General features: G+C 44.3%; 2 protein-coding genes across 5 annotated transcripts; both read left to right on the top strand.

Annotated features, from left to right (window-relative positions):
* Positions 1-5,382: 5,382 nt before the first annotated feature.
* Positions 5,383-11,243, top strand: LOC100501876 (Clathrin interactor EPSIN 1). 3 transcript variants are annotated; one of them, XM_008670333.3, is made up of 12 exons: positions 5,383-5,717; positions 5,848-5,914; positions 6,026-6,077; positions 6,696-6,775; positions 6,853-6,931; positions 7,104-7,187; positions 7,278-7,423; positions 7,506-7,730; positions 8,031-8,128; positions 8,708-8,895; positions 9,952-10,561; positions 10,673-11,243. In XM_008670333.3, exons 2-12 carry the CDS (start codon positions 5,874-5,876, stop codon positions 10,864-10,866), a joined length of 1,797 nt encoding a protein of 598 aa, XP_008668555.2. In that variant the 5' UTR covers positions 5,383-5,717; positions 5,848-5,873; the 3' UTR covers positions 10,867-11,243.
* A 1,142-nt stretch (positions 11,244-12,385) lies between these two features.
* On the top strand, positions 12,386-15,459 carry LOC100281611 (calcium-dependent protein kinase substrate protein). 2 transcript variants are annotated; one of them, XM_008669715.3, is made up of 6 exons: positions 12,386-13,071; positions 13,199-13,275; positions 13,382-13,442; positions 13,531-13,606; positions 14,410-14,479; positions 14,566-15,459. In XM_008669715.3, exons 1-6 carry the CDS (start codon positions 12,954-12,956, stop codon positions 14,974-14,976), a joined length of 813 nt encoding a protein of 270 aa, XP_008667937.1. In that variant the 5' UTR covers positions 12,386-12,953; the 3' UTR covers positions 14,977-15,459. The 2 variants fall into 2 exon arrangements, with proteins under 2 accessions (XP_008667937.1, NP_001266439.2); NM_001279510.2 differs by having other exon boundaries at positions 12,452-12,666; positions 14,566-15,155.
* Positions 15,460-15,522: the final 63 nt, after the last annotated feature.

Raw genomic sequence — 15,522 nt, 5'->3', positions numbered from 1 at the left:
GCTCGTAGTAGGGGTTACAAGCGTTGCGAGGGAGCGAGTAAGAGAGAACGAGAGAGAGAGAGGGTCTAGCCCTGCCCGTCTTCTCCCATCCCCTTGTCGTGCATCTACTCCTCCTCTCGCTGTGCCTCCTTTCTCTTTCCCTCCCCGCCGTGCTCCTAGACATCCCCTTTTATAGACATAAGGAGATGGCCCAGCTGTACAATGGGGGTGTAGTTATGTGCTACGTGGCCAGCAGGGAAGTGCTTGGTCGCTATGCTCGTGTTAAGGTGTCCGTTGGAGAAGTGCATGAGCCCTGTAGAAGCACAGCTGTCGTCGCTGCATGGATCTTGCTGACGTCTCCTTGCTTCCGTAGGGGGCTTGAGAACCACCGACGTCATGGACGCACGCAGGGAACCATCATTGCCTGTTACCGGGGTAAGCTAGATGGGACGCCGGTCTTGTTCCTTCGTAGCCTGAGCTAGCTAGGAGTAGGGTAATGATGTATCCCTTGTGACGCGGTCAATCTAAGGCTGAGGTCAGGCGAGGCGGCGGCTCCTCCGAGGCCGAGGCCCAAGGTCGGGCGAGGACGTGACTCTTCCCAAGGCCGAGGCTGAGGCCGAGCCCTGGGGTCGGGCGAGGTGGAGATCTCCTCCTGAGGCCGAGGCCTAAGGTCGAGCGAGGCAGAGCTTCCTGTTGCGCCCGAGGCTGAACTTGGCTGTTGTCGGTTTCACCCGGGTGGTTAGCACAGCAACCGGAGCGAGGCGGGCGACGCTGTTTTCCTGTCAGATCGGTCAGTGAAAGGGCGAAGTGACTGCGGTCACTTCGACCTTGTCGACTGAGGCACGCGTGTCAGGATAAGGTGTCAGGCGATCCCAGCATTAAATGTGCATGCAATACGGTCGACTGGTAAGGCAATTTGGCCAAGGTCGCTTGCACGACAAGGCTTGCCTTTGGCTGAGCCGAGGGTGTGCTCACTGCCTGAGGAGACCCTTGGGCGAGACGTGAATTCGTCCGGGACCATTGTTCCCGCCCGAGGCGAGATCGTGTCCCTTGGTAGACGAAGCTTTGACTTTGACCCAAACTGTCAGTCTTTATGGTCTGTTCTGAAGGTGTTTATCAGTCGTGTTTAGGGGTGTTGGGGGTACCCCTAATTATGGTACCCGACAAGTGACAAAAGAAGAAGAAAAGAATTGGAAAAGAGTTGGTTGTGTATAGCCAACACCAGCTCGGGCCTGGCACACCGGACTGTCTGGTGGTGCACCGGACAGTGTCCGGTGACCCACGCTTGCCGACGGTGAACCGACTGCTCTCAGGAAACGACGGAGGGACGCGGTTATAAATCACCAAACTGTCCGGTGGTGCACCGAACTGTCCGGTGAGTCGTCAGCGACGAACTCGTCGCTCTCGGGAAATGAAAAAGGTGACGTGGCTATAATTCACCGGACTGTCCGGTGGTGCACCGGACTGTCCGGTGAGTCAACGGCGCCTGCAGCCAACGGTCGTCCACGCGATCAACGCGTGACATGTGGCTCGCCCCAACGGTCGGTTGGGCACACCGGACTGTCTGGTGTGCACCGGACAGTGTCTGGTGCACCAACGGGCCTGGGGCATCAACGGTTGGCTGTGCCCATAATGGAAGGAAATCGAGCACCGGACTGCTACAGTGGCTGTCTAGTGGTGCACCGGACTGTCCGGTGCACCACTCGACAAAAGGCAGGATTTGCTTGCCATGTTGAACTCCAACGGCTCCTACCTGCCTTGGGGCTATAAAAGGGACCCCTAGGCGCATGGAGCAGAACACCAAACTTACAAGAAACATCCTAAGACACCTAGACTCTGCATTCACGCAATCGGTTCATCGTTCTTGAGATTTGAGCACTATTCGAGTTGTAAACTCCTTGCGTTGTGTTTGTGTGCTCACTTCTTCACTTGAGTGCGTGGTTGCACTGCGGATTTGAGTCTTGTGTGTGTTGCTCTCCCATCCTTACTCTTGTGCTTTCTTTGTGATCTATATTGTAAGGGCGAGAGGCTCCAACTTGTGGAGATTCCTCGCAAACGGGAAAAATACTCAAAAGAGAAAAGACCGTGGTATTCAAGTTGATCATAGGATCACTTGAAAGGGGTTGAGTGCAACCCTCGTCCATTGGGACGCCACAATGTGGAAGTAGGCAAGTGTTACTTGGCTGAACCACGGGATAAAAATCGCGTGTCTCTTGTGTTGCTTTTTCTGTGATTGTTTCGTTCACAAGAACTCGCTTCATAGCTACTTAGTCGCACTAACACTTTAATAGTCAAGTTTGTGGCTGTTTAGTGTTTGATTGTACAGGATCACCTATTCACCTCCATCTAGGTGCTCTCAGGGAGTAACAAAGTTAATGTTTGAATAGTTACAACAACTCCAAAATTTACAAATGTTTAGGCCAACAATTCCCAAGAGGAACTACTTCAGTGGTACATAGAAAATGCGAAGGATAACCCAAATATAATTCATGCAAATGAGAGATGTGTAGCTGGTATTATACCTTTTGATCCATTGATTAGATGGTCATGATCGAGAAAGATGCAATCCGAAACAGCCTTTATGCATTAGAGCTATATTAAACGATCCCCCTATTGGTTTAAAAACCCGGTGACTTGCATCAGACTTAGTTCTTGCTTTGGGAACAAAATGACTTGTGATATCTATTGTTTCCCGAAAGGTGATGACACTGCCTATGCTTTTGGTTTGTCAACCTCCACCAAAAGGCAGGGGCATACGTTGAGCACGAAAAATGTTCTGGCGGTCAGACGGTCCACCATAGCGGCGCGGACTATTCGCGCGTGCACTGAATCAGTTAGAGTTCCAGATTTCTTGCGGGATTTGTTAGCTAAACATGCAGGATTAACTCGAGAACCGACTTGTAATGGGTCCAGACCCCCTACAATCGATCCAATTAACTCTACTTGTCGTTTTTCCTTATGTATTAGGAGTAGCCCTAACTTAGCCCTAGCCTAGCCTTCCTACCACTAGTACAAAGAAGCTCTATAGTGACAGTTGTAAACCTATTTTCACTGGCGTTTTTTAGAACCGTCGGTGCTACGGGCTAGTAAAAATCATTTTTTTACATATGAGTAACTGAACCGCCAGTGGAAATCGATTTTCACTGGCGGTCGACGTAATAAATCCGCCAGTGAAAATTATTTTCAGAAACATTAAACATGTTTTAAAAACAGCAAAAAAAATTACTTAAGGAGCCCACCCCACCCGCCCGTCTCCGTCACAAGTCGCAACATTTTTCGCGCGCTACACGATTATTAGGAATCGAACTGCCGACCTCACCCTCGCGTGTACCTTTCGCTACCACTCTGCCTATGACATGCTTTGTGTCTAGTTTGTAGTTTTTTCCACATATTACAACCTATTGAGTGTAAATTGCTTGTTTGAGACCGCAAATGAATTCAAATAAAAACGTTGTCAACTACAAAGTTGAATAACTTTTGAAGTTCTATAACTTTCATTTTGACACTTTTCATCCGAGATAGTTTACAAAATTTGAATTATAAATTTGACATACTTAGATTTATTTTTTTAGAACCGAAATGAGTTCAAATAAAAAAAGTTATCAACTACAAAGTTTCATAAATTTTTGAGATCTACAACTTTTATTTTGATGGTTATGTCATACGAGGTCATTTGAAAAACTTGAAAAATTAAGGATAAAAATGATTTTTAGTGGTGGTTCCTTAAGAAAACCGCCACGGGAAATCGATTTCTACAGGCGGTTCCTTAAGAAAACTGCATGTAAAATCCATGAATTCTAGTGGCAATTTTCTTAAGGAACCGCATGTAGAAATACAATTTCTAGTGGCGGTTTTCTTAAGGAACCGCCACTAGAAATAACACATACGGTTGATAACCGAATCTGTTTGTAAAAAATATATCACTCCGCAGGCTTTGAGCCTTTTTGTACTAGTGTACACCTCAAATCTTCACATCTCTTCAGCTCTATATCGACTAGAGGCGTATTGGGTGACCTGCTGACGCCAAAACACACCCTAAGATTTCTCCTCCTCGACGCATCCGGAATGTGAGATCTAGGTCTGTTACGAAGAAGACGACCCTCTGCGCCATCACGGACCTTCGAGCCCCAGGCGCGGACCGTCCGGATATACGCAGAGAAGGAGCTACTCCTACGCCCAGGTTGCAGACCGTCCAGTCCTGTGCCGCGGACCGTCCGCACATCCACAGAGAGTACCGTCAGGTGGTTCGTTCTAGTGTTTGACGCCCAAATCAGTGCCAACACACTTTTTGAACTTTATTTTAATAAGATACAAAAACATGTGTGTTTATTGGTTAAATGAGTGTAAATGTGGAGTTAACAACTAAGATTCAAATCTTTATTTGTGTATAATTTTACTTTATGTTTACATTGTAAATGGAAAGAATAACACGAGAGGACTTCGAAAATGTTGATTTGTATAGAAGAAGAGAAGAGATTTTAGTTTTTTTTAAACATGGGAGAGCTAGGGGAAGGTCCCTGGCTTGTTTGGTTATTTTCAATCTATATGGATTGAAAGAGATTGATACAGATTGAGAGATATTTTGATTTATTAGGGATTGAATAGGGATAGATCCAGATACATATTCGGATGTCAATTTTTTAGTCTTCTTTCTTCGATTGTGAACAAATAACATATAGAATTTGCTATATAAATTTATATTCTTGTCTCTAGCATTGCGGCTATTAATATTCAAAAAATAAATATTAAATTCGTTTTATATTTTTTAAAATAATCGATATAAAATTCGAATGTCTATCTAAATACGGATCCAGATGTTTTTCAACTTTTTTGTTGCAGAGATAAAATAATGTACATAAAAAATTATACAAAAAATTATTTAAATACTTTATAATATTCTTAATAATATTGTTAAAATTTAGCTTTAAATTCTATATATATATTAAAATATTAAATTTGTGATATAAATTGGATGTTTTAAAAAATCTCTAGAATTGAACCCCTAATCTCCCTCAATCCATCGACCCCTTAGAGCAACTCTAAAATGATGTTAAATTTTTTACCCCAAAAACTGATTATTAAGAGTAGGCTAAAAAGTTTTAAGAGTGAATCTTGATGGTACTCCAACCGTTTCTCTAAAAGTGACATATGACGCAATCTGTACAGTCGTCGAGAGGCTCTGGATTATTCGATACGTTGAGGAACGGATTGGGGAGGGATGAAACACACCAAAATATAAGGGAGAATAGGCTGTGGATGCGGGACGCGAATTTTTTTGGGAAGAATGAGAGAGCTGTTGGAGTAAGAAAAAATTCTATTATTGACTAATATTTATTTTGGAATTAATTTACACGTTCTTTTTGGAGTTGCTCTTAACGGCCCAAGTATCCCGCCGTAGCATCGTATCCTCTCCTCTCCGGAACTCCTCTCTGCTCACGAGTAAAGCCTGCCGCTAGCCCGCGCTCTGGACGTCGCCTCCTCCCCCACCCCACCGGCTGTCGCCGCCCCCGCCGACGTTACCTCCTTACCCGCCGCACCCCCCCCCCCCCCTGCCCCCCCGTCCTTGCCTTGGCGGATCTGCCTGCCTGTGCCGCCTGGCGCTGCCTCTTATCCCGCCGGCCGCCGCTGCCTCACGTTAGCTCCTCCCCCATCGTATCCGGACCTCCGCGCCGCCCCCACGCCTCCCTGACTTGGTGGATCTGTCCACCATTCACCGGAAACAGTTGGTCGCTGCCTAGGTACCCACCTACCCCCTAGGCGAGGCGGTACCCCGTCGCCCAGCGCATAAGCGCGCCCAGGCGAGCACGGAATAGCTCCTTTTCGAATACACTCGGGCGAAGCTTAGATCTGATCTCAACGAACCTGCAGCTTGCTGCAGCCACTCCTCGCCGGCGATGGATTTCATGAAGGTTTTCGATCAGACTGTGCGTGAAATGTAAGTTCTAACCCTGTCTATGATCTCGTTGCCGTCGTTAGATTCTGAGAGATGTTTATTGGATTCGAACCTTCGGATCTTGATCTGCGTGTTGCGCGTGTATTCGTGCAGAAAGAGGGAGGTCAATCTGAAGGTACTCAAGGTCCCCGAGATCGAGCAGAAGGTCGGATCTCGCTTGGCTCAGATCTTAGCACTATCTCTCTGTAAAAAAATTCCCCTTTATGTGATGGAGTCGTAGTTCTTTGATTGGTTCATGTGGTGGGTGAGAGAGCAATCATTTCACGATATCCTGTAGTTTGGATGTATTTTCTGTATGACTTAATTATTTTATTTCTACAGTTTGAATGGACACGAGTTTACATTGCCAAATTATGATATTATCAATTCAGTAAAATTTATGTTGAATTTTGTATCATTAGTAATCTATATGGTACCTGAAACACCACTTTTTCTGTACACTAAGGTGCCGTTTGGTTCACATATTGGTAACGTAATGGGTAACCAATAACGTTAGATCATGTTTGTTTGAGTCTAACCGTAATCGATACCATACTACAAATGGATACCTTTGTTACCGCTGGTATTCGAGTGTGAATCGTTACCATTACCATTTACGTTACATTTCGTGAACCAAACGACACCTAAATATGATGGCATGCAGCGTATTATTACAAACTTGTGTTTGCTTGCTTTAATTAAGTAAAATTATAAAAAGTGCTTCACACGACATATTATGTGGAGTAACCATGTATGCCTTTCCTTGTTACATTTAAAAATTCAGGTACTTGATGCAACAAGTGATGAACCGTGGGGCCCCCATGGAAGTGCTCTTTCAGAACTTGCACACGCTACCAAGAAGTTGTAAGTTCTAGTCACTTGTGCTGTGTCTTCACAACTGCTTATTGTCGATGCTCAAACTATGCTTCTAAAATCTGCAGCGCTGAGTGCCAGATGGTAATGAATGTCCTATGGACTAGGTTGTCTGAGAGAGGCGCGAATTGGCGTCATGTGTATAAGGTTATTGACCCTCCATGATCATTCTGTGATATTACTTTTTCCCATCAAGTGATAGGTCTTTATTCCATATTCTAAATTGACCATACAAACCACCAAGAGGAGCAACTTGTGTATCTGATTTTCTTAATCAATATCAATAGTTCTGTTTATTAAGATAAGACTTTGTGTTCAGGCATTAACTATTATCGAGTACTTTATAGCCAATGGTTCTGAGAGGGCAGTTGATGACATTCTTGATCATTATTCTAAGATCTCGGTATGGATTTTCTTTGCTTTTATCTATACTTTGTCATTTGTTTGGTCTTGAATGCAATTGAATTTTCTTTCTTGTGTTGTGTTCCTGAAGGTTCTTTCAAGTTTTGAGTATGTTGAGCCTAATGGTAAAGACGCTGGAATAAATGTGAGGAAAAAAGTAGAAACCATTGTGGGCATCATAAATGACAAGGAGAAAATAAAGGCCGTGAGAGATAAAGCAGCCAGTAATCGTGATAAGTAAGTTGTCTTGGAAAAGCTTTGAGTGCTCGCCATGATTTGGATTGTGCACTCATCTCAATACTATTTGTTGCGGTTGAAGGTACATTGGACTATCATCCACAGGCATAACATATAAATCAAGCTCAGCCTCATTTGGTAGCAACTACAGTTCAGGCGAACGTTATGGGAGTTTCAGTGGTACAAAGGAAGCTGACTCATACGGTGATAGTTACAGGGACAAAGAATCTGTTAAAACTTCCACAAGCAATAGCGGCAGTCGGAAATTTGGCAGCAAGCTGAGGAAGGATGCGAAGCCTGATAGGAGGTAGTTCCAAATTACTTTGCATTTTCTTCATGCATTAAGTTGGGTTTCTACGAGCTGTATCGTTGCTGTGTGTTTAACATATTAATCAAATCCCAAATGAAGTAAAATTTAATATGGTTTGAAAAATACTACTCACTGTCATGAAAGCATTGTCCTATTTTTATTGGAGATCATTGTGTGGATCATGCATGACCATGTCATGTTCAGTTATTCATGTCTGGACTTGTATCCACAGGCTTACTCTGTATTGTGTTAATATTTTTTGATCCATCATTGATGTTGATTTGTTTGAATTACCAGGAATGAGGATTATAGTTCACCCAGCTCTTTGAGACCCCCATCTAATACAAATAACACTGAGGACGACTTTGATGACTTCGATCCTCGTGGATCAAATGGTAAAATCTTTTACCTATTTTGTGCTTAGTCGCAGTATTATGCAAAAAGTGAACTTGTATGTTTGGCTGCTATCCAGTTCTAATCATGAACATGATGCATGATGTTTTATTTTCAGAAAAAAGGGAGAGAAGTGAATGATATCCTAAGAACAGTACCATGATTAACTATGTGAATCGTATTTCTTTTTCATAACTGAATTAACACCTGAAACAGGTCCTCATCAAGTATGATTTAGTAATAAGTATGCATATATTGCCATTTTTGTACCCTTGCAAAAGGATCAAAATTTAGATTCGTGTGGCAATTCTTCCAAAATTAACTAAGACAGGTATATTGCAGTTGTCTGTTTGTGTTTTCTTTTTATAATAACGCACACAAAAGATGCCAGTTTTCCTATTCACTAAGTAGAGCAAAAACAGAGTTCAAGGGAGATCACATGAGTCCCTGGGCTTGTCCTTCCACCCAGGACCTTGTTAGTTTAGGAACTATATTAAATTTGTACGACGTAAAACACAACTACTTGTTTCTCCACATGTATTTGTGATTCCCATAATCTCATTGCTGTTTGTCTTTTGTAGGCAAAACAACTGCTAAGTCAAATGAGGTGGATCTGTTTGGCCCAAACTTGATGGACGATTTAATTGATGCATCTGCAGCAACTCCAGCTACAGACAATGCTGCAGAACCACAGGTTGATCTGTTTGCTGATGCAGATTTTCAATCGGCAACCGCAAGTACAGAGACAGCTGCAAATACAGATGTCAAGGTTTGTTTCTCCACATGTTAAGGCTTCTTTATACACGTTAGAATATTATCTACTATTATACATTCCTACAATTAATTGGATCACTCAGAAGATGATGAAGAAAACTATGAGGCACTGTTGCAGTGTTCCAAACTAAAATTAAGGCAAAATTTTTCCACTGGAGACTGAAACTGAACTTTACTGCCATTCACTATATCACAATGAAATTTCATTGTTAACCTAGGTACAAAGAACTGTGGCTCTTTGCCACAGGGCACCACAACCACTACTCCACTAGAATAGGAATTCATTGAATTCAGATGAGTGTTGGTGAACAGACTATTTTGCTCTTCAGGTTGCTGCACGTGACACCACAACTACTTTGGCAGATGTATGTCCATCTAAAGAAACTCGATGACATAATAGAACTTTTGAAATAATAAATTTGCCTACTCTTGTGTCATCAAAACGCTTATGCTTGATCCCATTAGTTGTCATCGGGATAAGAAGTAAACGTAATTCAACTAAGTAGACTCACAGACTCAAATAAGTGAGGAACTTTGTTTGAGCTTCAGTAATTTTATGCATTACACACACTGAGATGTCCATCTTGCATTTGTAGCTTCATATAGACCACATGCCATTAAATAAATAAGCAGTGCTAAAACAATGACATAAACATGAATTCTGTACAAACAACATAATGTCCTCAACACAATTTTCATGACAGCTACAAGACAAACATTCTTACCCTGACAAGATAATTGAACCTTTGTTTTTGAAATTTACTGGTTAGCGCCAGACATGCAGCTTATAGACAGGGGTTTGGGCACCATGTTTATTTTTTTACTATAAATACACAGTGGGAAACTAAAATAATGGTTGTGGTGCCCTTTGGCAAAGAGCGAGTTTTGTGATGGTATGTAGCTAAACTGTGCAAGTTTTGTGTGAAATAGCAAATACCAGCAAAGTTAATTGTCTTGTGGCAATTTTTTCAAAAAAAAATGTTATTAAATCATGTAGTTCTGCAATCCTCTATCATGATACATGTTTGCTTATAATAGAAAAATACTGCAGGTCAATGTTGACCTTTTTGCGGAAAAGGCATCTTTTCCTGCAGCATTTCCACCACAGGCTGGGTTTATTCCACCACCAAGTGCCGGGACATCTTCTGAAGTAAATACTTCCGTATCCAAGAAGGCAGCTCCGGAACCTTTTGATCCTTTTGGCGCTATTCCTTTGAACAATTTTGATGGACCTGACCCATTTGGTGGCTTCAGCTCAAATGCTGGATCATCTACCGCAGCAGCACCCACCCACGGTTCTACTGGAAATATCAGCACATCGAACCAGAACCTTCATGCTGCATCCGACTTTGCTGCCTTTGTATCAAACAACGAGGGAGCAGCGAAAGACCCATTTGATCTTTCTTCGAGTGCCAATGTTGGAAAAACACCTTTGGCAGCTCCCAAGATCGACGCATCTGATTTCGGTGCATTTGTATCTAGCACCGAGGAAGCAGCCAAGGACCCTCTCGATCTTTCTTCGGGTAGCAACCTTGGAAAGACAGGCCAAGCACCCGCGGCAGCCTCCAAGCCTAGCGCAAAGAAAGACAATTTTCAGGTCAAGTCCGGCATATGGGCAGACTCGCTGAGCCGGGGATTGATTGATCTGAACATAACTGCACGTATGTTCCTCGTTCCTGTTTCCCCTGTTGCCATGGCATCTATCAGCTTGGTGTAAATTTGTTTATGGTTCAGACATGTTCATGGTTCTCCTTGTTTCTGACAAGCTGCAGCGAAGAAGGTGAACCTAGCTGATATTGGCATCGTCGGTGGCCTTGGCGATGGGTCCGATGAGAAGGCCCTGCCCTCTTGGACCATGGGCGCCGGATCCGGCCTAGGAATGTCTGGTATTCCACCGTCAACACAACAAGCTGGTGGCATCGAGAGCTTGGCCAACTACAACAAGCATCATTTCGGCTTCAAATAGGCCTCGATCTTTCATACTGGAAAATACCCGTCATCTGCGGTTTCCTCCTCTGTCGGCCTGCTTCTTACACGTGCTGCCCTATTGATTTAATCACTTTTTTGTTTTTGGTTTTGGTGATCACATTACATGGTGTCGACCAATCTTGGCCCCGTCTTGTCACACGTGTATGTTATTTGTCGGGTTTGTGGGTAAGCATGCAACTACATACACATCACACCCCCTGTGTTCCAGCTCGATGATAGGTGGTATGTTGGCCATGCAGTTTGTGTAAATTCCGTGGCCTGCCTTTTCTACTTGATACAGTACTCTACGCAGCGATTTGCAGTGCTTGAGTTTATATTCAATAATAAGAGAACCTATGCCCTTTATGTCTTGAATTGTGGCTGATGCTGTTTGATGTATCACTGAAGTGGCAAAGTGAGGCGGTTTTTTATCAACGGATGTTGTAAATGGAGCCATCACATCACCCGTTCACCGATCAGTATCGGCGGCTGATAGTGGTAGAGTTGCGTTTCCGTGGGACTAATCAGGAGAGTGTCGCTACAGGAACGCCCAAATGCATCGTCAAGTCGCATCGTACGAGAAGAGCCAAAGTAGAGTCACGCAGATGCTCGAATCTAGCAGGCTTAGACCCTGTTCGGTTGTTAGGGATTGAAGCTCCGGATTAATTTCTAGCCGGATTACTTCTTTAATTTATATAGATTTTGATGAGCTGAAATAAATCCATGTCTATTGCTGTGCAAACGAACGCGCCCTTAGCATTCTGCACGCACGGTTTTAAAAGTGTTGAGAATAGCGATTAGTCTCGGCTAATCGTCCGCGAATCTGTGATGGAGAGGCGGTGGCCACTGCCACTGGTCGTCTGGTCAGCAGGTCACACCGGCAGCCACAGCTGGCGCGAATATTCCAGCGACATCAGCGCCGAACATCTTCGCCGCATCTCCCGCTCGCCCCGGGTCCCACCGGAGGCCGCCGTCGTTCTCCCCGCGCTTCCGCCGGAATATTCCGCAGCCACAGCTGGACTCGCGGTCGAGTCCGCTCCGGACGAGGATATGTCATCCGACTCGTGCGATTCGCGTTCAGTTTGGTTCCCACGCAAAGATTTCCCTCCTCTTGTCCAGTCTGAGTGCTGCTGCTGCTGCTAGGTTTTGCCGTTCACGTAGCATAGCATCTGACGAAACGCCAGGATCAGACGGTATTTTCTGGTGAAAAATTCGACGCGTCCCAACCCCAGCCGTGTGCTTCTTGTTGCCAATTGTGATGTGGGTGGAGCCGCCGTCTTGGCGCCTGGGCCTCAATGAGCGGCGGCCGAGTGGCGCCCCCGGGTTGGACCTGGAGGCGTGATGCCCGTCCGCTTTGTTCTTGCATTGCATCTCGCACGCACCCCGGCCCAGCTGCCAAGTGCCAACAAGTCGTCCTAGATTCCTCGCACACATGACGCCCTCCTTCCCCGCCACGCTCTGCGCTCCTCCTCTCGCTCCTCCTCTTGTCCTCACATACACAAACCCCTGTGCTTGCTAACGACGCTCGCGTTACAACTTATTACACCTACGACCAGGAGGCGGTAACGTTACATTCATTCTCTCTTCAGCAAGAGCTCGTCTCACTCGAGCCTACCACTAGCCGTGTCTTTGGCCACCGGATAGCTAGGAAGCGGCGATCGCCAGGAAGGAACGACGATGCAGGGGAGCTACGGCTACGACGGGGCGGCGTCACGGGACCCCAAGCCGCGGCTGCGCTGGACGCCGGACCTCCACCAGCGCTTCGTCGACGCCGTCACCAAGCTGGGCGGACCGGACAGTGAGTCCTCGCTCTCGTTTTCCTTCCTTCCTCCCGTACGTTCCCGTCTATATGTAGTGCTCGTCTAGTCGTCTTGTCTTGATGACCCCGTCCGACACCAAGGCGATTGCTTGATGAGCCGAGACCTCTCCAGTTCGCCAGTATGGTGCTTGTGCTACAGAGCATGTCGGTGTGCATTCTTTTTTTTTTTTTTTTTTTGCAGTCCGAATCCTTCGCTGCCTGGCTTTGCGCTTCTGCCATTGCCAAGTCTATAGCATGCAGTCAGAGGAAAAGGCAGTTCCGTTGACATGACCAAAAGGAAGTTGAAAAAAAATAGGAGCGGTGCAAAAAAAAAAAACTCTGGAAAAAGGCCGCGTCGCCTTGGGAAAACGACAAGTGCAATTCCTCTCAAATCAGAGCTCTCAAGTCTGAACATCCATTCTCTAGCTTTTCGAGCTCATATAATAATCATCTGAATCTTGCCTCCTCCAACACACCACCGACATGCCTACGCTGTGGAGTACTGACCATTTCTTGTGCTTCCTGCGAACAGGAGCAACACCCAAGTCGGTGCTCAGATTGATGGGCATGAAAGACCTCACTCTTTACCAGTTAAAAAGCCACCTCCAGGTCCGTCTGACCTCTCTTTCTTCACCGCCTCAGCGTTACCTACCAGCACTCTCCTTTTCTGTTGCACCACTGTGCCGAAACACTGAGGCTCGTCTGATGTGCGCAGAAGTATAGACTGGGGATACAGGGCAAGAAAAGCACAGGCCTGGAACCTGCCAGCGGCGGCGGTATGAGCCTCGCACTACCTCTATGTCACCAGGCCTTGCCGCGCAAGGGTTCCTTTCTTATCTTATCTTCCGCTCTTTCTGTCATCAGTACTTCGCTCACAGGGCTTCGGTTCAACCACAGCGCATCCTCCTCCAGGTGTTCCTGATCAAGGGAAGAACACAAGGTAACTGGCAATTACCTTTACCCGACAAATTTCTGCAAGTGGTAATACCCGCCTTTTGTGCACAGCAGAAGGCCAGTAGTTATTACAACTAATATATACTGCATTCAGTCAAGTAGACAGGTGAAGATGCTAGAAAATGTTACCTTGAAAAAAAAATGATCATACATTCATACCGTTACAAGCAAGTGTATGGGGATTTCCTCTCTGGACCTTAAGCTGCAACTCAAATATTTCTTGATCTCAACTCCTATGCTCAAGTCATAATGACTGAGACATGAGTCCTTCTTAATTGGTTTATTATCAGACCATGTACTATTGGACTGCGAGTATGGGACTGTAGAGGTGTAACCAAAAGCAGGAAAAATTAAAAATCCAAAACCAGGATTCTGTCTATCAGTAGATATTACCATACAAACTGCGTCGAAGTGCTAAAGAATACAAGTTGCCTAAAGTTCTCCTAAGCATACTTAGCGCTCCACCTGTTACAAGCAAGTATTCATGGGCTCTCCTGTTACAAACATGTACTCCTTCCGTTTTTTTATTTATCATGTTTTAGTTCAAAAATGAACTAGCGGACGACAAATATTCGAGAAGGGAGCGAGTATTAACTTACACTAAATGCAAGCAATTTATATTTCATTTTATTTCCAAAACATTGTATGCAAACTTCCATATATAGAAGCCCAGGAATGTGAATCCTATTGAATGCCTGTTAATTGACTGCAGTGGGCCCATTTTATTTGATTGAACTTTTCTGCATTGATTGAACTAACCATTTGTATCACATTTCTTATGTGAATCAGAGAAATAGCACTTAGCGATGCACTAAGGTATCAAATTCAAGTCCAAAGGAAACTACAAGAACAAACTGAGGCAAGATAGATTTACATCATTGTCATGAGATCTGCACTCCAAAACTTTCTTCCATAAACGCTACAAGTGCTTATGTCTGTAATCAGGTGCAAAAGAAGCTGCAGATGCGAATTGAGGCCCAAGGGAAGTACTTAAAGACAATACTAGAGAAAGCTCAGACAAATATTTCCTTTCACACAAATGCATCCAATGGCATAGAATCAACCAGATCACAGCTCATGGACTTCAACCTAGATGGTTTCATGAACAATGCAACTCAAGTATGCAAAGAACATAGGGAGCAATTGGTGAAAGCTATGTCCGATGAAAACGATAAAGATAGTCTAGGCCTTCAGCTCTACCATCTAGGAAGTCAGGAGGCTAAGGAAGTCAAATGCACACCAAAAACTGAAGACTCGCTCCTACTAGACTTAAATATTAAAGGAGGATATGACCTCTCTTCTAGAGGAATGCAAGCATGTGAACTAGAATTGAAAATAAATCAGCAGATAGTATAAATTTGTTCACAAAGCTGACAGTTTTGGGAAGTTCACTCTTTGCTATTAGATTACTATTTTTCCCCTGTGGCTCCTGAGCATGCTTGTCCAATGCCCACAAGCTCACAAGTTTTATTTACTATCTGCTCATGTTATATTTGCTGAAAGAAGCTTTTGAATAAATGTGGGCATTGTTTTAATTCTTGATATTTACACATGTAGAATGTGGATAGGGATAGGAGAATGAGAGAGCTCCAACAGTCTAAACTCAAGGTGTATGCATATCTAGACATTTAGTTACTTCATCTTGATGTTCAGTTTTCCCTGTTTCCCTGACCAAACAATATACATACACCAAAGCTAGAAAGTTGTATGAGTGACAATAGCAGGACAACTGAAGCACTGAAGTGTTGAGTTTGAATTATCTGCATATAATTCAGTGGTGTTAACATGTCAGCCATATGTACTAAAACTTCTGCCATTACTTCTGATTGTTAATTGTTATTGAAGCGTTTTTCCATAGTTCACATTATCGAACTATTAACTTAGTTGTAATGTATTAATACC

The sequence above is a fragment of the Zea mays genome, chromosome 2 (assembly GCF_902167145.1).
Source record: "Zea mays cultivar B73 chromosome 2, Zm-B73-REFERENCE-NAM-5.0, whole genome shotgun sequence".
In the NCBI taxonomy this organism is placed as follows: domain Eukaryota; kingdom Viridiplantae; phylum Streptophyta; class Magnoliopsida; order Poales; family Poaceae; genus Zea; species Zea mays.
This window is presented reverse-complemented; position numbering and strand designations above follow the sequence as displayed.